General features: G+C 45.0%; 1 protein-coding gene across 1 annotated transcript in view; it reads right to left on the bottom strand.

Moving 5' to 3' along the window:
• Positions 1 to 2,153: 2,153 nt before the first annotated feature.
• LIPC (lipase C, hepatic type) overlaps positions 2,154 to 21,751 on the bottom strand; it is a 126,874-nt gene continuing 107,276 nt past the window's right edge. Inside the window, exons 7-9 of the mRNA XM_090270666.1 lie at positions 11,655 to 11,772; positions 7,998 to 8,216; positions 2,154 to 3,227 (exon numbers count right to left, since the gene is read on the bottom strand). Of these exons, the coding sequence (XP_090126792.1) occupies positions 3,116 to 3,227; positions 7,998 to 8,216; positions 11,655 to 11,772 (449 nt within the window). The 3' untranslated portion in view covers positions 2,154 to 3,115. The remainder of the gene's footprint in view (positions 3,228 to 7,997; positions 8,217 to 11,654; positions 11,773 to 21,751) is intronic.

The following is a 21,751-nucleotide window of genomic DNA, read 5'->3' as shown; positions in this document are numbered from 1 at the left end:
ATAAGTCTAGTACCCACCTGGCATCATGTTATAGTTATTACAATGTTACTATTTTCCCTCTTCTGTATTTTTTATCCCCATGACTTTTTATAACTGCCAGTTTGTGCTTAATCCCTTCACCTTTTTCACCCAGCCCCACACCCCTACCCATCTGCTTGTCCTTTTATTCTGCATCCATCTGACTTGCCTCTAATCCTGACTTCCCCCTGTGGGAGAGCAGGCGTTGCACTGGGCAGCTTGGCTTCCTTCTTTGCCCCCCCTAGATGTGCATAAGTGCAATTTAAGCCTTTGCAATATTTGCAGCCACAACATCAAGGTGAACACTGAGGATACTCAGCTTCGCTGTGGAGGAGAGAGCACTCATTTCCGTGTTGAAGGGAGGGCTTGTTTCCTTCTCCACGACTTCCGGCACCTCAAAGAGCCCAGCTGCAGCGTTCATCAACGCTCCATTTCTTTCCTTGTGCTCGCTTATAAGTAAAAGCACACACAGGCTTTTGCTGGAAAGGCAAGATGCCAGTGTTATCTTTCCTGAGTGGGCTCATAAGTACAGATTCTTTGGAGAGAGGTACGTATAATCAGCGTGTGAGCCAGCATTTTGCATGTGCAATGAAGAGATGTGGCTGCGTTATTCAGTTTCCCCATTTGACTTCCCTACTAAGATGTACTTCAGCAAATGTGATGTCGATGAGCACATCTTCCCAAGTGAAAATGATCTGTGCCAAGAGGAGTTTCAAATGTTCCAGTTAACAATTTGCCATGCTGGGTGCTTATTGAATTCTCTGCCCAAAATGTTATGGTGTACTGTGTCACTTCAAGTTTTCCCTGTGAAAGATGAAGTAATTTCTGATTTTATTTTGTGTGAAACTATATTATTATCAAAATACATCACACTGTAGTAGGAAAATGTTGGTTTGCCCTTTATTTTCTTGTTTGTTTTTGTATTGTGAAATGTGACATTCATGCCAAAAGTGAGTGCCTAAAATATATGTACAGTGTGAAAAATGGGTATGAAAGCAAACACCTGTGCATCCACCACCTAGAGTGAGAAGTATAATCTCGCAGGCACCTGGGACTCTGGTTGAACGTCCCCCTTCCTAGAGTTACCACAGTGTCACTGTTGTGCTAGTGACTTTATTGCTTTTACTTAGAGGTTTACCATCTATTTATTCATCCCTGATGATATAGTTTAGCTTTGTACCATACTGTATATATTTTTGTGTTTGTGGAAATGCACAATCCCACGAGTGCTTCTTTCAATTTTGAACCCTGATGCCTCCTTGCCTGACTCTAGAGTTGGTCCTGTTCTTGTATGTATAGCTTTGGCTTATTAAAAAAAAAAAAATCCTCACCAGAGGTGGGGTGGGGGCGGGGCAGAGAAAGAGAGAGAGAGAGAGAAAGAAAGAGAGAGAGAGAGAGATGTCAGAGAGCCCACAAACTTTTTGGTGCATGGAACAGCACTCCAACCAAATGAACCACCCAGCTGTTTCTGGTTGTGATGATTTCAAAGCTTATAGGAATATTCCTTTACATGTCTCCTGGTATGCATGTGTATGGACTCTCTACAATATATAGCAAAGAGTATTTTCAAAAAGGGATACCGTAGTCTCCACTTATGTGCCAGGGATATGTTCTAAGACCCTCAGTGGATGACTGAGGCCATAGATAATGCCAAACCTTATATACACTGTTTTTTCCTATACATACAAACCTTCTCACTTAAAGGGAGCACTTTATAGCTTCTCTTCGGCCTGTCTGAATTGTTAGCTTCACTACTCTTGTGCTTTGAGGCCATTATTAAGTAAAATAAGGGTGACTTGCACAGAAGCACTGCGATGCCCAGACAGCTAATCTGGTGTCTGAGGCAGCGACGAATGGGCAGGGAGTGTGTACAGCATGGAGACACTGGGCAGAGGGATGATTCACATCCCAGACGGATGGAGTGGGGCGACAAGGAGTTTCATCACGCTACTCAGAACAACAGCTCACAACCTAAAACTTGTGAATTGTTTATTTCTGGAATTTTTCCATGTACTATGTTTGGACCGTGATGGACCAAGGGTAACTGAAACTGGGAAAGTGAAAATGAGCATAAGGGGATGGGGGACTATTGTATTTCAGATTCTTTCTGGACAGTTAAGGGTAAAACATGCCAATCCAATGCAAGCATTATTTTATTGTGAATCTCAAATTTTAGCCATAATGAGAAATATTGTTCATATCCATCATTTCTACATACACACACACTTTACCTAAAAGTGTGGCCAGATACTTTGGCAGGCAAGAGTAGCATTCAGGGCACAGGGCAACATTGATCCAACCGTTTTTCCAAGGGAAATAAAACTGAATCATGCAGATAACCTTACATTGATTTAGAAGCAGACAGCTCTTCAGGACTTTTGTTTTCGCCAGCCCTGGTTTATCCTGCTCTGGTGAAGAGTGTGTGAATTATCAGCTGTGTGCAATGCCAGGGTCGGTGGTGAAATGTGCACAGCGTGCTGCTTCTCTCTGAATTACTTGAAACACATATCCAAGTGATTTCCATACCTAATATTTCCTTCACATGCTCTATGATGGGATTTGCAGATCAAACATCATTATTTCATGCACTGGACAGTTTGAGATTTGATATCTAACTCTTGGAGATATCCCAAGTTTTCCATTGGCTTCTGTGGCAAGCATTAGTAAAGAGGAAAATTGGGACAGCTAGTGATTAATTTCATTTTATTGAAGCACTAGTTATGTAATAAAGAAGCATCTTTCCAGCATGGTTAAAAAACTGATCAGAATAAACTGGCAAAGAAATACGGGAAGTTTGACTTAATTGGAAAAGACATTTTGAATGAGAAAAACAGATCCAAAATAGCTCTTACATTTGTACTTATCTGCATATATTACAATTTAATCAGAGTTAAAATTGGAAGATATTTGGTTACACTAATATTTGAATAGTTACATAATATGATTATTAAGAGCGTAGTTTTAATAGTGAAATGTACTCCCCCTTTAACTCTAAACTTTGTGCAAGATTCTTTTATATAACTGGTTTCCAAATAAGGAAACCACTTCAGATAAGGAATAAGATGGTTTATTTTTTACACTGGGTCTTCATTAAAACTCATCTGTTCTTCCGCTTCAGTTTTTTAGAGTTTGCGTTACATCTCACAAAGGTTTTCTCCTGGATTGGGTGAAGCTGTAGGTCATCCGTGTTTTCTGGGCAAAATATCATTCTGAATAGAAGACATAAAGCAAACACAGCATTAAGTTTCAGATGGAGCCCATTGCAGGGTCTCATCCTTCGTCAAATATTCAATTGATACAACACAGGCTGTGTCTTTTTAAAAAATTAGATTCTTATGTTTGCAAATATTTTCATAACTTCTTTGACAGCAATCAGTGTCAGTCTTCTGGGGTCTCTGCTCTGGAGTGATTTCAGCTCTGGAAGAACTGGAGTCCTGGGGCCAGCCCTGCTTTGTTCCCCTTTATAACTGCTCATCAAGCTCCTAGGGTACCTATTGCTCCTTTCGCTACACCGCCCTGACTGCAGGGCAGACACTTGCAGTCCCTTCCACTATTCCGCTCAGGCAGGCTTCACTCCCAGCCTTCCTTCTGTGGATGAGCTCCATATTGTTAATGCCATTCTTAAAGGTCCCTGGGCATGAGGCCACTGTCACCCGCCTCTGCCTTGCTCAGCCGTGTGAGCCCTGCCCCTTCCTCATATTGGTGCAGATGCTGTCCCATCAAAGAGGACATCACCATTCTTTTGGGCCTCTCTTGGACACCTACGGCTAGACTGCTTTGACCAGTAACTTGGCCTGAGGGGCTATATTGTGTTACTAGCTTCAACTGCATCTATTAGAGAAAAAATAGCAGTAGTAGCAGAGAATTCTAGTTTATGGGTTCCTTTTTTCTTTCAATGATATCTGAGGTCAAGTCTTTACTAGATCAGACTTTTTAAGTTAGTGTATAAGCCAGACATATCATAGAAAAATCATGGAAAAGTGGTTCCCAGGTGCTGGGGAAAGGGGAATAGGGAGAGGTTGGTGAAGGGTATAAACTTTCAGCTATAGGATGAATAAGGTCTGATGATCTAATGTAAAACGTGGTGACCGTAGTTGGTAACACCGTATGGTATAAACAAAATTGCTAACAGAGGAAACGTCAATGTTCCCAAAACAACAAAAATGATAAATGGTGGTGGGGGGGGAATCTTTGCACAATGTATATGTGCATGATTGGGCAAAAGTAGGTTCACAGTTTTAATACAATCATTAATAAATAATAATGCAAGAATAAACACTGTGTTTCATGTACTCACAACTGTAAACCTACTTTTGCCCCACCCCATATATCAAATCACAATGATGTACACTATTAATATCTTACAATTTTATTTGGTAAATGTATTTCAATAAAGCTGAAATAAAAGTGTTATGAGTAATTTATAAATGCATTCTTGAAAAGTTACAATAGTAAAGAATGAAGTCAAATATTAATGATCCTCTTCTCCATAACCCTTCACCAATGTCACTTGCCTTCCTGCTTCATGGTTCGGTTTCTGCCTTTCCAGGGCATTTACACATATGTCAATGCTCATATGCAAACATAAAGAATTTTTGTAGGTATTTTTCTGAAAAATTTCCTTGTTACCAAATAATGTCCTTGGAGACCCATCATATGAGTACACCTGTTGCATGGCACCCCATTGTACACACAAAGCACAGTGCATTTAGCCATCTGCTGTTGATGGATATTGGGGTTTCCCCAATGGTTTACGATTTCCAAATAGTATTGCAAGAAACTTTTGGTACATTTCTATCCTTTATGAACATAATTAGTATTTTTCCAGGATAGACACCTGGAAGTAAAATTCTGTGTCATGTTATATTCTTGGCCATATATATTATGCATATGTAAAATTTTGATAATGTAAGCTTCATGACACCAAGGCCTTTGTCTCTTCTGTTTGCTGCTGTATATCTGGTGCCCACAACAGTGCCTGGCATAAGGCAGGTGCTCACCAAATGTTAGTTGTTGAACAAAATTCCCCTGCAGAAGCTCTGCAGTTTTCGCTCCTACTACTAGTGTTTGAGAATGCCCATCGCTCCACACCTATACCAACTCTGGATGTTATCTGTCTCTTAATCCTGAGGAGCTAATGGGGGACCAAAGGTAATTTCATTGGTTTTTGTTTTGAATTATATGATTACTGTGGAAATTGAACATCTTCTCACTACTTTTAGCCAATTGCTTTTTATGTCCTCCTGTAGGGCAAATGTTTTCTGCCCTTTCCCTTTACCCAACAACAGACACTCTTGCCCCTAACTTTGTGCCTTTGGGAGAGAAAAATAAACTGTGGAATCACAGAGCAAATGATGTAACCACTTTGTCCCCCCTTATAGTTAACAGAGAGATTAAGAATATGAGGGTAAGAGTCTGCATCCTGGCTCTGGGATTTTGGTTTATAGAAGGTAATTAAAAATTAGTAATTGTTATTAGTCTCCTGAGATACATTAATATAATTCCCATTTATTATTAAGGAACTGAGTCTCAGAGAGGTGCAGTTATTGTCTGAATTATTCTACATATTTCTTCTACATAGGTGGTAAGCAGTGAAGTCAAAATTCGAGTTTAGGACGGGCTGCTGCAGAGGCCATTAGATCTTGCTTACACATTGCTTTGCTCACTGCCTATCTCTCTGGCCGTCCACGGTCTGTTGCAGCACAGCCCCAGCAGCCCCAACCTGAACGTCTTCCTGAACTTCCTGGGCCATGCAGTGCTAAACACTCACTAGTCAAAGGTGCGCTCCGTGGCCCAGCGGCATCGGCAGCACCAGAGAGCTTGCTGGAAAAGCCCCACCCCAGGCCTCCTGAAGCAACTGCACTTTAACACGATTCCCAGGTGACCTGTGTGTACGTTAAGGCTGGAGAAGCCAAGTGCCGTAACTCAGATTTTTTTTTCTCTCCCAATGGTATCTGGTAGTGAAGACACAAAGGGGGCGCTGAGTACCTTACCCATTAAAAAACTATAGGTCCCACAGACCCTCCCCTCTTTTCAGCATGTACCTCCGACAGCCATGAAGAAAGGTGTGATTTGCACATATATTAATGCCCAGCACTGCAACTCTGCTAGATTACACTAAAGAGAGTCAGATTAATAGGGCCAAGAATAACAGAGGAAGGACCTACTGGAAACAGTGCATGGGCTCAAATGGGAATCAGATGAACCTGAGTCAGATATGGGCTTGGACAATTATTAGCAATGTCCCCAAGCGGTGTAACTTCCGTGAGCCTTGGGTTCCAAGTCTGCACAGCCAATACTACCCATTTCAGAGGGTCATTGGGAAGATTCCATGGAATTACTGCTCTGGAGCACTTTGTTTAATCCCCACGGTGCCGTAGGAATTCAGTAAGTGCCGTTCCTCCCCTCTCTCCTTTTCTTCTTGAGAACCATGTGGGTAAGCACCAGTGGAGAAGGTCATGTTGCCTTTTATACAACCTTTCAGGTTAAGTTGCATAGAACTGTCATGGTGAACAGCCACTAAAGGGAGGAATTACTCTCCAGTAGCTGAGAACATGTGGGGAGGGGTGGTGTCAGACACAGAGCTGATCTAAAGGGCCAGAAAATCAAGCAAGAATAGCTAAGCATAGAAGAGGAGAGAAGCAGTTTAACTTTCCAAATGGATCATGGGGAGAAATCTGTTGGCAAACCACTGACGGTGCTCTTCATGATTGCCAGGGTTTTGTACTCCAGGAAGACAAACTCTCAGAGTGCAGCTGTGGAAGGGACTCAGGCAGCATAAATCTGCCCTGGGTCCCTTCTTGGCAGTGAAACCTGTGGCAGGGTCAGAGGCGGATTTAATGGCAGGTGCCCCTGGCACACACCCTGGGCCCAAACTTCTGAAGGGCCCCGCAAAACCCCAACTTTACAGTTTTTTTTTAATGACACCAAGTTTGGTTTCATTATTATGCTGCATAAAATATGGTTAACATGTATTTTTATTTTCCCTGTCTCTCTCTTTTTTTTTAAGGGGCCCAATATTTTCTTCTGTGCCCGGGGCCTCAATCGACCTTAGTCCGCCTCTGGGCAGGGTTGGGGGTGTGAGGGAAGTATGCAGTTCAGGGTGAGAGGCCTGCTGTTTTCCATCCCCATTGGGGAGAAGCCAAAGAGAGAAATGAGCTTCCTAACTAAAGGAAGTGGGAGAGGAGAGACAAGTGTCCTGGCCACAGGAGGAAAGAAACAGGAAAAGGTCTGGGGAGGACAGAATTCTCCTTTCATGGAGACCTGCAGAACTATAGACCAGTATGGTTGCCATGGCAAAATATGTTGAGCATCTCTTTGCTCTGCAGAACAGACTGAAGTAGAAGCTGGACAATCCTTCCTTTCCTTTATTCCTTATGCCCCCCCCCCCCCCCCCAATCCTTTATTGTCCCCAAGGACCTTGTGGCCCAGGGAGATATTAAATCACACAGAGCAGCATTTTTTTAAGGGTACCCCGTGGTCCATGTCAGAACTTCTTAAGGCTCTTATTAACAAATGTGTGTCCCGGGTCCCTTTACAGACCACAGTGAATCAGAAGCTCTGCAGATGGGTCTTTGAATTATGCATATTTAATAAGTTTCCCAGTGACCCTTTGGCAGGCTAAGATTTGAAAAGTGCCACTGCAGAGCAAGATTTTGAGATTGTGATCTGTGAAAAGCACTCCTTTGAGTACACAACAACAACATGTCAACTCTGGGTGCTTGTCACTCAAAGTGAGATTCATCTCAAATTCCGGAGGCAGGCAGCCATTAAACACAGGCAGTGGGAAGAGGCTCGACTGGGACTCAGAAGACCCAGATGCAGATCCCAGTCCTCCTACCTATGGCTGAATGTCTATACTCCATTATGAGGACATAATAATGTCCACTTCATAAGATAAATGCAAGTGTTAAATTATAAAAGTGCTAGCACATGTAGATGCTTAATAAATGTCAGGAGGGGGTTAGATTAGAACTCACCTTTGCTGAGTTTCTCCTGCTTTGACTCGGATGTTCTTTAGAACAAGGCCTGAGTAATGGGGTCTGCTGCCCCATGGGATGATGGTTTGGACCGTGTTCCAGATATTGGCCCACACTGCACTGTTTTCCCACTTGAATTTGATCATGACCAGGTCGCCAACATCCAAATCCAACGTGATAAGGAAGGAGTAGGTTTTGTTACTAGTAATGCCTTCGCCCCTGGAAAATACAAAGGAAACAAGGCAGTGTATTTCTAACAGCTAAGTGATGTTTAGACACATTCAGGATGTGTGAGGTTTGCATGTGTGACTTGAGACAGTCATTTCTGCTGCATTTCTCAAACTGGCGTAGGACAGGGTGTTAAAAGAATTTGCAATAGGAATACCAGGATAAAAAGGGGGTGTTCTAGACCAGTCATATTAGATAAATCATACTATTTTCTGTGTTAGCATATTTAAAAGGTTCTGAGAGTTCATAATAAAAGATCTAGTTAACTTTGTTTCACCCAGGCTTCCTACTTTTTATGTCAACAAAGCAGGGAAACTGCCCCTGATGAGACCATGGGGCTTTGGCAATGGCCTCTGTGCAGCACAGCTCTCTGCAGGTTTGATGAACACAATAGAGCCACCTTAAGGCTTTGTTTCTCTCCATATAAATAGAAACTTCTATTAAAAAACAAAGCATGACAGTACTAGAAAGCCATCTATTAAAAGGATGTACCAAGGACTTCTGGCCAAAACGGAGTCATAGACAGATACACTGCATCTTCCTTAACAACTAAGAAGGAATACAACTACCTCAAAACTAGAAACAACTAGAAGTTCCAGAAAATCAAACTGCATGGAAGTCCAGCAAATGAAGATATAGAAGAAACACTCATCCAGACAGGTAGGAGGGGCAGAGCCAGGGCGGAGAGAACATGGTGTGGTGGTGGCAGCAGCAGGCCAGCAGAAAACCCAGTCACACGGTTTAAAAAGTCAGGAGGGACACCTGGGAAGCATTCCAGCTCCTCACCAGACTTTGCAGCTCATGGTCCCAGCACTGGGGAAAATCAAGCTTCATTGCTTCTGACTGTGCAGACCAGTGGGGGTTAGGGTGGAGGCAGAAACTGCAGGTCTCAGCAGAGTCTGCTTGTTTAAAGGGCCCCATGGTCCTGGAACGTCCGCAGACCTACCCACTCTGGGAATGACAGCCAGGGCAGCAGTTAGAGGGGTGCCAGTCTGGTGCGGAAGTGGGAGAGGTACCTGGAAAAGGGGCAAGTGTTGGGCAGGTGGCATTGTTCCCTCTTGGACCCCTCCCCCACATACAGTGTCACAACGTGGTGAAACAGGTCGCCCTGTATGACAAATCCCCAAGGCTTCGCCCCTTACAATGTAACAAGAGTGACAGCTCTACCTGGGATGCGGAGGCAAACACACACAGGAGCCTGTCAGAATGAGAAGACAGAAAAGTATGGCCCAAAGGGGGAATGGATCAAGGTTCCCATGGGAGAACTAAGTGACGAGGAGATAGCCAACCTAACAGAGAAGGAGATAGACAACCTAACAGATGCAGAATTCAAAACACTGGTGATAAAGATGCTCACAGGCTTGACAGATATGCTTGAGTACGGCAAACGCATAAGAGAAGAAGTGAAGGCTATGCTAAGTGAAACGAAGGAAAATCCACACAAAACCAATGGGGAAGGGAAGGAAACCGGGGTTCAAATCAATGATTTGGAACATAAGGAAGAAAAAAAACAGTTAACCCGCTTAGAATGAGAAAGTAAGAATTGAAAAAAATGAGGAAAGCTTCCCAAATTTTGTGAAGGAGATGGACATACAGGTCTGGGAAGCACGGAGGGTCCCGGGGGAGCTGAACCCAGAGGGGACCACACCACAATGCATCATGATGAGATGCCAAAGGTGAAAGATAAAGAGAGAGTCCTGGGGGCAGCAAGAGAGAGGTGGAGAGTTGCCTACAGTGGGTGCCTATAGGACTATCAGATGATTTCTCAGAGAACACTTTGCAGGCAGTATTTAATATGATGAAAGGCAACCTGCAACCAGGATTACTCTATCCAGCAAAGCTATCATTTGGAATGGAAGGGCAGATAAAGTGCTTTCCAGACAAGGTGAAGCTAAAGGAGTTCATCATCACCAAGCCATAACTATATGAAATGTGAAAGGGACTTACTTAAGAAAAAGAAGATCAAAACTATGAACACTAAAATGACAACAAACTCAGAGCTATCAACAACTGAATCTAAAAAATGAAAATCAAATCCAAGTAAGCAAACCAGAATAGAAACAGAATCATAGGTATGGGGATCATTTGGAGGGTTATCAGCTGGGAGGGGGGAGGGAGATAAATGGGGAAATGGTGCAGGGATTAAGAAGCATATTCGGTTGGTACAAAATAGACAGGGGGAAGTTAAGAATAATATAGGAAAGGGTGAAGCCAAAGAACTTATATGCATGACCCATGGACATGAACTAAGGTGGGTGGGACTGCTGGAGGGAATGGGGGGTACTGGGCAGAGGGGAGCAAAGGGGAAAAAAATTGGAACTACTGTAACAACATAATCAATAAAATATACTTAAGGAAAAGGATGTACCAAATTAAAGCAAGGTTTAAATGCATACTCATAGGTATTGTTGTCAGCTTGACTTGCTAATTTCCCTGACATTAAACGTGCCCCAACATTGAAAGCACCTAGATGCCCTCTCCACTCTTTAGGACAACCACCCAGAGGGAGATTTGGGACAATGCATAGGTCACATTAGATCTAGGAGGAGACCAGTGGATGGAGAGTTTCTTGGCTGCCTCATCATGGCTCTTCCTGCAGAATATTACAGAGAATTGTTTAGGAATGCCGCCACCCTGCCAGACTGGGAGCATCCTAAGGAGAAATCCTCTCAACCGCTAGGGCAGAATACCAACAAATACTTTGTGAATGGCTGAAGCAGTGTGCTGATCAGAGACCAAAGCCTGGGGCAATTTTCCGAAGCTGAGGACCATCCCTGGAGTGAGTGGAGGACTAGTGTGGCTTCCCAAGGAGAGCCCACACTGAGAACTGAGATGCTGAGAAAAAGCAGCAAAGGGCCTTTTCTTGCCGGTGAAGTGCGGGAGCTTCTGAGGGAGGTGTGAGGCCACTGCTTGTGTTGTGAGCAGGTGTGTCACAGGACGAAGGACAGATGGGCAGGGCTGGCAGTGCAGGCTGGCGGGGATGGGAAATTGCTGCCAGGGTGAATGATACCGGTTTTATTTCTGGGCTACTTTTCAGAACTCACTGGAAAGGCACTCGGGGCCTTCCTGTGGACACCTGCTCTGGCCCTCACCACTCCTCCCTGCTCAGATCGCCTTCCTGCACTGCTGACAGGGATGGGGCCACCTCTGGCTTCCCTCTCTGCTCAGCCCACAGGGCAGAGGGCCCATCACATACGTAGGCAGCACCAGCATAAAGCACTCGGTGGTACTGGGGGAGGCCAAGGAGGGATGGCAAGGTGTTGGGTTGAGGTGGATGTCTTGTCTGATAGGGTGTTTGGGGACAGTCCGAGTGGGCTGAGAAGAGTAGGCTGTATCTTACTTGACCATTGAAAAATACAGAGTCCATCCAGTCCCTGTGAGAAAATCAAGCCTGCCATCTCCATACGCAGGGTTGCTCCTCATACTCACAGCGTGATGGGGATTTTCTGCATTTCCTGTTTCGTTCCCAGGAGTGACATGGTAAAAGTTGGTTCTACTGGCTTCTCAATTTGGTTGAGGAACTGCATTTTGAACTGATAATGATAAACTGAGAGGGGGGAGGAGAGGAGAGAAAGAGAAAGAGAATTTAAGCAGAAAATTTTTAAATTAAAAGTCTTATATTTTTTAATTAAAAATCTCATATTTTAAAGAATTAAAAATGCAGAGGGAAAAGTCTGGATGGATAGATATCCCAATTTCCTCCTCCCTCCCCCCAGTGATGGAATTATGAATGTTTTTTATTTTCTTCTTCTTTTTCTTTGTATTTTCTAAATGTCTACAGAGGACTTGCATTTGTAAAATAATAATAATAATAATTATCTAACAGAAGAAGGTAGAACAGGAGTATAGGATATCTGGCATTGTCAATTTCTGGATGCAAATCTGTTGGACTATTCCATGCATTTGGTATGGGTGCCTTTTCATAAATCAAAGGATATATGCCTTTTAAGCACCGGGCAAAGGCGAGAGAACACACTGCCACTTTTCCTTTCGCCTCCCTCTGAGGGGGTCCGTGTTGGCGCGAGACAGAATGCCAGCTAAGACAGATACCCTAATGCCCACAGCTCCATATCTGGGGCAGTTCCTGGGCACTAGCTCTGGAGGTTCGGTGAGCACATTTTCCAATGGAAATAAGATAACTTGACTTCTAATATTGGGCCTAAAAGTTTACTATTGTATCAAATGTCCAGAATGACCTTCAACAGGGTTGTTGGAAAGAGGAAAGTTTATTTTATTCTTCTTTACCTAATAAAAACAAATTGCTTACCAGTAGACAGGTGTTGTTAAATACTTCACATTGCATCATCTCATTAACTTTTTGTAACAGTTCTATGAGGTTGGTAGTGCGATTATCATCTTCATTTTATAAATCAGAAAACAGGCTCAGGGAGGTGAAGTGATTAGGTCAAGGTCACATAGCAGCATCTGTGCTCTTAGCCTGGACCTATTGCCAAGGTGCCTATGATGGCCTTGGCTTAGTTACACTAACCAGCTGTGGGACTGTTTTCAAAATTCCCCTACCGCATTCCAAATTGGCTGATGGCTCTTCAGACTTCTTTTTCTTGCTGTGTCCTTATTCCCTAAGTACCTGTAATGTGCTAGCTCTAAGGTTGCAAACAGGTTTAATACGGCATGTCAATTTGACTGAAAGGACTCCCTAGAGCCCTGTGCTGAAATGAGCTCTGAGACCATGTCCAGGCTCTTGGAAGACTGGTTAGTGTCTGTCCTGGGCAAAGGGTAAGGGATTTATGTATGCTTGCTGTGTACTTGCCTTTCCTGTTCTAGGTAATGAGTAATCCACTAGTGCCAATACTGTGCTTTGCACATAGTAGGTGCTTACTAAACATTCGTGGGATGAATGACCTGACAGTTTGCTTGAGAGTATCAGGATATGTATTAACATTTAGCAAGATGAAAAATCACCTCTGAGAATTCAGGGCCTGAGTTTCAAGCTTTGTTATATGAGACTTCCCACTGGGAAGCATGGAATATAGAACTAGCCACTTGCTCATCCATTTCATGTATCCGCATGTGGAAACTCACCATCCTCGTAAATCTTTCTACTAACTCCTGAATGGTGCATTTCCACTGGAGGTTGGTAGCTACACACAAACCTAGCAGCTGTGGCTAATGGTCTGTTGCCAACACCCCATCTGCAGGGTGTGCCTGTATTGCTGGGTTTCTGGATTATTTATACAAACCTACCCTTTGGCGTAAACCGATCTTCCCATTTAGGTTTTGTGGTGGATTTGCTTCCGTGAGCTGTACATAATAGGTACTTAAATCCTCCAGCCCAGAAGAAAGTAGTTTGATACTTTCATGACTATGAGACTGTGGGTGAGAAATAAGGGCTGTGGGTCAAGTCCCGGGAAGGGTCCCTAGCCCTTTCGGTGGTAGTGGTGAAAACAGGGACTTTGGCTTATAGTCCCAGGGCCTCTGGAGAAGTCTTACACTATTTAAGATGTGTCTAGGAAACTCTATTACAAGAGAACAATGTAATAAGTTGAACTAAGGCCAAAAAGCAAGGCCTTTCCAAAGATGCGGGCCATAGGCATCAGCTGGGGGAGGTGGGTATCATGTGGACAGGCGGAGGCGGGAGGACTGAACTCAGGTAACCTCCTAATGAGGAGGCAGCACATCTTCCAGAGTATCCAAGCAACACGACTAACAACAATACAATAGGTATTAACTGGAAGTCTACTGGTGCTCAGCCCAGTGCTAAAAGCTGTCAGGCATAAACAAGTAAGAGTGTAACCGGCAATATGCAAGACAATAATGTTTGCTAATATTTATTTTAACTGTGTCAGATGTTTTGCATCTATTATCTTATTTAATCCTTACATCAGGATCTTTTAGAGCACAGAGAGGTTAAGTGACTTTTCCAGGACCACACAGGTAGTAATCAGCATACCTGGCATGTAAGCCCAGGCCACCTGGCTTCAGAAATGGAATTATTTTAGAATGTTGAAATTGAAGCAGGGAAAGAAGACTTAAATTCAAAAATCTCATAATAGAGTTATTTAATTAAAAACAAACCAGAAATGCCTAAATATTCATGAAGAGAGGAATAACTATGGAATATTATTGACAATTATGATAACTACCATTTAGCTCTTTACTGTGTCCTAAACACTGAGCTAATGGTTTCACATAGTAAGTACTTCGTTTCTCTTTGCAACAACTTTGTGAGATGCTTACTTCATTCTCCCTCCTGCATCATTGTACAAATGAAGAAGCTCAAGGTAAATAATTGTATGGTGTCATGTGGTGAAGACCTGGTAGGCTGCAGTGAGACGTTAGATGTTGGACATTAGTCTGCTGTTTCCGAGCTCATATTCCCAGCCATGTGATTTACTCTTATGAGCTCGTTAAAAGATACTTTTGGAGTGATTTCAATGCTTATAAAAGAAGTGGGGGGAGAACCCCAAACAACCAGGCTATTAAATTATACATGTAAGATGAGACCAACTATAAAACAATGCATAGAAAGAGGGACATTCACAAAAATGTTAAGAGTGCTTATCTCTGGAGAGTGTAGAGAGCTAATTTTTATTCTCTTCTTTATGCTTTTCCACAAGTTCTAAATTTTCTACAATAAGCATGTATTTGAATTAGAATCTCATTGGAAAAAGAAAAGCTTTAAGAAGTATTAAGAAAGTAAACAAGAGAGCCTGAGCTGTGGCTTGGCCTTGGAGGAACTTGCAGCTGGGAAGGCTTCTGTGACTCTGGTCAACCTCTGCCTACCCTCTGCCTCATGGGCACCCCATGGCTTATCTCCCTGAGGGCAGTCCTGGTCAAGTTAATGCTGGGTTCATGGGTCACAGGTCATAGCACACACCAGGCAGCTAAGGACTGCTTCAGGGCCCTTTGTATGAAAGCAAGGCAGGACATGAGCTGCAATAAAGACCCTATGTGTGAATAGGACTAATGAGGAAATAGCTTCCGTTTGTTGAGATCCTACTATGCATCAGACTACCTACTATGTGTTTTACATAAGTTATTTTTGTCTTCATAAGAAGACTAAATAAGGACAGCATGCTGGCTAGACTGTGCTTTCTACACTTTCCCTTGCTATCTCCATCCACTCTCTGCCCAGCTCTGACCACCAGGGTGTGACCCCACAGCCGACGCTGCCCAGGTTGCCTTGCAGAATGGTCTCTGGTTGAGACTGACCTCTGGGGAGGCACCAATAGGTGATCAGAGGAGGTCAGGGTGTTTGGCTCTGCTCCTTCCTGCTTTGGAGCCTGCCAGCACAGTGACTGCATCTCACGCCACCACAGCTCCCCCTCTCCTGGGCTATTCCCTCATGGTTTCTGGCCTGTTGTAAGGTTTGGGGTGCGCTGGCACCCTATGATGGTTTCTTTAATATCGCCTGCCAAGGAGTTCTGCCCACTCTCTTCTGTTGACCCAGGCCAACAGAGTTCTGTTTTCTGCTGAAACCTGGACAGATAGGGCATCAGTGACCCTGATGAATTACAGAGAATGAGGCAGAGGCTTGGAGACTGGTTCAAGGTCACCCAGATAGTTAGATAGAAGTGGGGCAGAGTTTGAACCCAGGTGTCTGTCTGATTCCCCAGAACCCTCCCCACTGTCTCCTGGGGCTCTGGTTCTTCAAGTCGAATCTGCTCTTAAGACGTAAATGGCAGACACTCAGCCCCTGAAGAAAAGCTGTGGTCAAAACCTGCTCAAATGAAGCCACCACGACCAAGTGGCGGCTCCTTCTGCCCATGTACATCCATCCTGGGCTACTGAAGCTGCGGATTCCTCCCACCTGTCACACCTGTCCTCGGAATGTTAGGCCCTGAGAGGGATAGATGTGTCCTGTCTCTGTCCTGGAGATGGGCTTTTGTCTTACTTTGTTCTTAAATTGCCTGCAGGAGGAGATTGATTTCCACATCTTAGATGCCAAGGTTCCGGTGGCTTGTGTAAAACCCAGGTCTGCTTAGATGGCCACGAAGGCTCCTTTAGCTCTCATATCCCGTGAATGAAAGTTATCTGTTCCTCCCCCTCCCCCTCCCCCTGCAGTGTCTCCCTGGGGTGGGACCTGCGCAGGAAGTCAGAGCCTCCTGTGGTGCATGACTGTAAGGGGCCTGAGTGTGGACTGCGGGGCAGGGACAGAGGTGAGGGAGTGAGGGCACCCGGGTCCCCAGGAGCCTGTAGCACGTTGATAGCATAGGGAATCCCATATGACCTGGTCTAGGAAAGTCACTTTTTTGGAGAAGCCTTGACATAAATATTTTTAAAAATGAAAGGGGCTTTTATACTGAGAACTAGTTATTCTTATTTTGAAATTTTTAATAGTGTTTTTCTTGGAAAAAAAAGACAATTTGCCTATCATCCCTACCCTCCTTCCAGGACAAAGATTAAGGGAAAAGGTAATTTTACTCACTTTACTTCATGGTACGTTTAATAAGGATTAAAAAAAAATGATTTAGAGAAAATGTCTTTGATCCTGTGAGTGCAAAGAGGCCGGGACAACACATTCCTCAGTTCAGGCAGAAGCTATTTCAGGTATTAACGATGAAAAACATGAAATAATTAATCAACCCTGAATGAGATCAGGCAAACTCCACTGCAGGGAGGCAAGGCCTCTGAAAGTTCCCTTCACCAGACTCCTCCTGGGGTCAGACACCCTGAAATGCAGGACTCTGATCTCAGGTGAACCCCACTGGTGCCACTTAAACAAAACAGCCTAAGTTTATTTTCACAAGGCAGATGCTGTGAGCATCAGGTTGTGAAATTTATGAAGAGAGAACGTTTTTATTTATATTTATTTAGTTTCATGGAGAAAATTATTCTGAATCATTAGCTATTGGCTCTGGGAGATATTATGGATGCCCTTCGCAAACATCAAAGATGCCTTTTTTCCCCCATGTATCGATTTTCTCTGGTGAAGGTGGAAAGAATGAGATCTCTTGTGTTTTCTTGCAGCCCCAAGGGCTTGCTCCTTCATCTGAAATGCCTCTGACCCAGGAGGGAGGCTGACGATCATGGGACTGAGAGGCCCATGGACAGCATTGCGCAGAAGGCCAGCGCCGGAGGCAGCTGGCGCTGGGGGTGGGGGAGGGGGCTGGATGAAGGAACTCAGAGCAGGCTCAAAAGAGGAAGAAAAGAGGTGGGCCAGTGGTTTTGTTAACATATGCGTGTGTGCATATGTGCTTCTGTTGGTGAATACGTTTGGGCTTAACAGTAACCCCCCATTTAAGTGATGCCCATTGTCACAAGATTGGATGCTTGCCCCTTCTGTGGGTAGCTGCACCACAGATAGGGGAGTGTGTGTGTGTAGACCAAGAAATGTGGTGGTGTGTGTATGTATGGGGAGGGTAAGAAGTGTGTGTGTCGAGTTAGAATGGTTTTCATTAACAAATCAGCAAACAACAAGTTCTGGTGAGGTTGTGGAGAAAGGGGAACCCTTTTGCACTGTTGGTGGGAATGCAGACTGGTGTAGCCACTGTGTAAAACAGTATGGTGTTTCCTCAAAAAATATAAAAAATAAAACTGCCTTTTGACCCAGTGATTCCACTGCTGGGGTTATAACCCAAAGAATACTGAAACACCAATTCAGAAGAACCTATGCACCCCTATATTCACAGCAGCGCTGTTTACAAGAGCCAAAGTGCCCATCAGTAAATAAGTGGATCAAAACACCGTGGTACCTTTACACAATGGAATACTATGCATCAGAAAGAAAGAAGGAACTTCTACTCTTCACAACAGCATGGATGGAACTGGAGTATACTATGCTAAGTGAAATAAGCCAGGCAGTGAAAGACAAATATCATATGATCTCACCTATAAGAGGGAACTAATGAACAAAACAAATGAGCAAAATAGAACCAGAGGCATGGAAACAAGGAACAGACTGACCAGAGGGGAGATGGATGGGGAGAAGCGGGGGAAGAAGAGGAAGAGTCTAGTCAAGGAACATGTATGAATGACCCATGGACATGGGCAACAGGGTGGGGACTGACTGTGGAGGGTGTGACGGTGCAGTGGAGAGCAATGGGGGAAAAATTGGGACAATTGAAAGAGGACAACAATAAAAAAAAACAAAGGTGTGTGTGTGTGTGTGTGTGTGAGGGGTAAGGAGTCTTGTGATGACTGGTGCCCTGCTGCCCACTGTTTGTGCTGTGGGTGGTCACGTGGGATGGCAGTAAGAGTCCTTTATCGAGGGACAGGAGCCCTAGCTTGGAGTCCAGCTCTGCCACCTGCCACTACATGGTGGTAAGCACTCATAGCCTCTCTCAGGCTCAGGTTCCTTCTTTCAAAAATGGGCATTAAATGTCTCCTTGCAGGGTACATGTGAGGATGTGATGAGATGGCATATGTGAAAGTGACTGGCTTCTGGAAGGTATTAACCCAGTGACACCTATTCCCTTTACACAAGCTGGACCGAGCAGGCATGGTTCCGAGCCCTACCCATGGGGCCCAGTTTTAGTGGTTCACCCCATGCCCATCGGTACACAATCACTCCGTGGCCCACATAGGTTTTGTCACTAGGTCAAGGTCACGTATCCAGTTGGTGGCAAAGCCCAATTCTGGACACTCCTTGTCTGAATTCCAAGCCTGTACTCTCCCTCCTGTATGTATTGTTTCTTCTGGAATTCTCCCTGGAAATCAGTGAGAACCTTCCATAGAAGTAGCTGAGAAAAGTCAAAGACACACAGACTCCTAAACCCCAGTCTGGCCGGTCATCTCACTGACCAGAAGAAAAGAGTGCTCGTACCAGCTGGAGCAGTAACAGAAGCATGCTTCCACTGCCGATGAGGCCCGAGGAGAGAGGGAGAGAGAGAGGGAGGGAGAGAGGGGGTAGAGAAGGCCATGTGGTGTGAAAGAAGCAAGGGCAGTGAAATCAGAGACCTGGGGTCAAACCCTGCATTTGCTACGCACAAACGATGTGCCTTTGGGACAACTTAACTTTTTGGAATCTTCATTTTTTTATTGGAAAAATCAATCAATCCCACCCCCCTACCCGTCTCTGTCTCTGTCACCTATTTCTCAGTCTGTCTCTGGGTTGTTGTGAGGATTAAATAAATGGGCTAATTCATGTAGCGCATCTAGCACGGTGACTGGACAGTGGCCCAGGGGCCACTTCCCGCCACTCCACCCACTACCTTATCTGACAGCTACCAGGACCAATTAGATAAGGTGCCTGCTAAGCAGAATTTACTCAATATGGATTCGTTTTCCTCCCCCCACTCTTAAAAACCTGGCTCCCAAACTGCTAAAGTTTCCTCTGAGAGGCTGAGAATGAAAATGGGCAATAAATTGCCTCGTTTCACTCAGCGACAGCTTCCCCGCTCTCCTCTGCTGCGCTGTGCTCTCCCAGTGTTTACCCGCGTTCTGGCAGACGGCTGTAGAGAACAGATCCTTTGATGGTTTTGTCAAAATGTCTTGGGAGCCAGAGGGACAAGGGCTAAGTTAGTCATCCTTTGTAAAACGACAACTGGGAGGTGATTTTTGTCTTGCCTAGCCTGGCCCTGCACTAAAATATATGGTACAATTAGATGTCCTTGAAAAATATAGATTGTGGGTTCTCTGTAACCAGGGTTGGGCAAGTCTGTTCTTTGACTAATTGATACGTATTTATCAAATGCGGGAGGTGGCCAGTGAAACTGGCTCTGGGGGCCCATGTCGGAGATGACCTTGGCCATGATGGGTGAAGAAGGATGTAGTTATGGTGGCTTAGATTAAAGGCTTCATGCCAGCCCCATCCAAAGAGTTCTCTGTGGTGATGGAGATCTATTTCTGTGCTCTCTGATACAGCAACCATGTATTTGAGCACTTGAACGGTGGCTGGTGTGACGGATGACTTAAATTTTTGATTTAATTTAATTTAAATTATTTAAATAGTCACATATGGTTAGTGGCTACCTTATTGGATGATATAGTAGTGTATAGATTTCAGTGTCCCTGTGAGCAGCCACTTCCAAACAGGTGAGTCTCACCTGAGTGCAATTCCCAGCCGTTCCCAGGGCAGCTTGGTGGGACCACAGGCCTCTCCTCCCTACTGGTGAGCAGATGAATTGGACTCGGCTCACTGGAAGGACTGAAGCAGAACTGGGGAGAATCTGGAGTGCCCCGAGGTGGGAAAGGTGCAGTGCAGGCTGCAGCATGTCACTGGAACCTCGGGAGCAGCTGGAGGTTTGGGTTCTGACCAGTGTCATTATCACTGGCCCTGTAGGTCCAATTCTCATCAAGATGGGTAGTTGGTAATAAAGAGACCCAATGGTTTTCCCCAAGGGACTCATGGTCTGTCTTCCTGGGATAGCACTGAGCATATACTGAATGGCAGGGGCTGGTCTCCCCGACTCCCCAGAGGTAGGGACACTGCCTACTCTGGCTCAGTGAATGTTTGAAGAAGAAATGAGTAAGTGATGACATCAATGTGGGTAGCTGCTGTGTGAGCAGTGCTGTCCTGATGTGATTCTTCAGTCTCCTTAACAAGAAAGGAGCTCACCCAGAAGCATGGGGAGGTTGGGCACCGGGGGGCCATGGCAAAAGGGAGGGACTCAGCCAGGCCGGTGCCTACTGTTCTTTCTTCCCCTCTTCCTTCTATTGACACTCTCCTCCCTCCCCACCCTCCAGCTCCCAGTAGATCCCTTAATCTGGACCAAGCCTCTCACTTCAAATGCACAGCCCAGTCCTGGAAGGCGAAAAAGGACCCTTCTTCCCAGCTTATCTCAAGAAGAAAGCAAACCCCTCCCCCTCTCCTCTCCTGCCTCCTTCACCCCAAACGGACCAGGGCAGGCTACTGGGGTAATAAAAATCACTTAAGTAGTTCTTTGGAGTTCTGGGTCTAAATGCTGGCACTGCCAAGAGCCCACTTTGTGATCTTGGACAAATGATTTCCCCCATCTGGGCCTAGGTTTTCCTGTCTGTGCAACCGGCAGGGGTGAACAGTCTCTCGAAATGCTAACACTCCAGGATTAAAGTAGATCCAGTGAAATGTGATTATCTGAGAAGCTTAATCGCTTCAGGAGGCTTTGCCATTTAAAAGAGGAGCTGGTTAACCCTAATGAGTGAGTGTCTAATTGGCAGCCTGTGGTGGCGGAGCTCCCTGAAGCAAGAGGCCTTCCAAATTTCCTCACCTGCTTCCAGATACCACTGGCTCCTTCACCCTCAAGGCACAAACAACAGAGGGGACCCTCTGGCCCCTGAGGTGGGAAAGGTCCTGCCCTCACCCCAAGTACTCTCGGAAGCTATCAGCCTTGCACAACGGGATTTCTGCCGGTACTGGGCTGCGTGGCTCCGCTAGGGGAAGGGAACTCTGGCTGGAGGGCAAAAGTTCAGATAAACAGAGGACTCCACTGAGCCTAACAAATTAGTCACCTGGGCGCCTGAACTCGAGAGCCTGATAGTAAAAAGGACCACTGGACTGGGAGTCGGATGTACCTGGCGCTAGGTCTCCCTCCCGGCTGTGGGCATGTCACTCCATCCGAGTTTTGCTCTCCTTTTAAATGGGAGAGTAACCAGCCTGCTGACCTTGCTGGGCTGATGTGGGAGCCACAGGGAATACATGGCCG

This window comes from Furipterus horrens, unplaced genomic scaffold (genome assembly GCF_987537825.1).
Source record: "Furipterus horrens unplaced genomic scaffold, mFurHor1.1.pri manual_scaffold_3, whole genome shotgun sequence".
Lineage (NCBI taxonomy): Eukaryota > Metazoa > Chordata > Mammalia > Chiroptera > Furipteridae > Furipterus > Furipterus horrens.
This window is presented reverse-complemented; position numbering and strand designations above follow the sequence as displayed.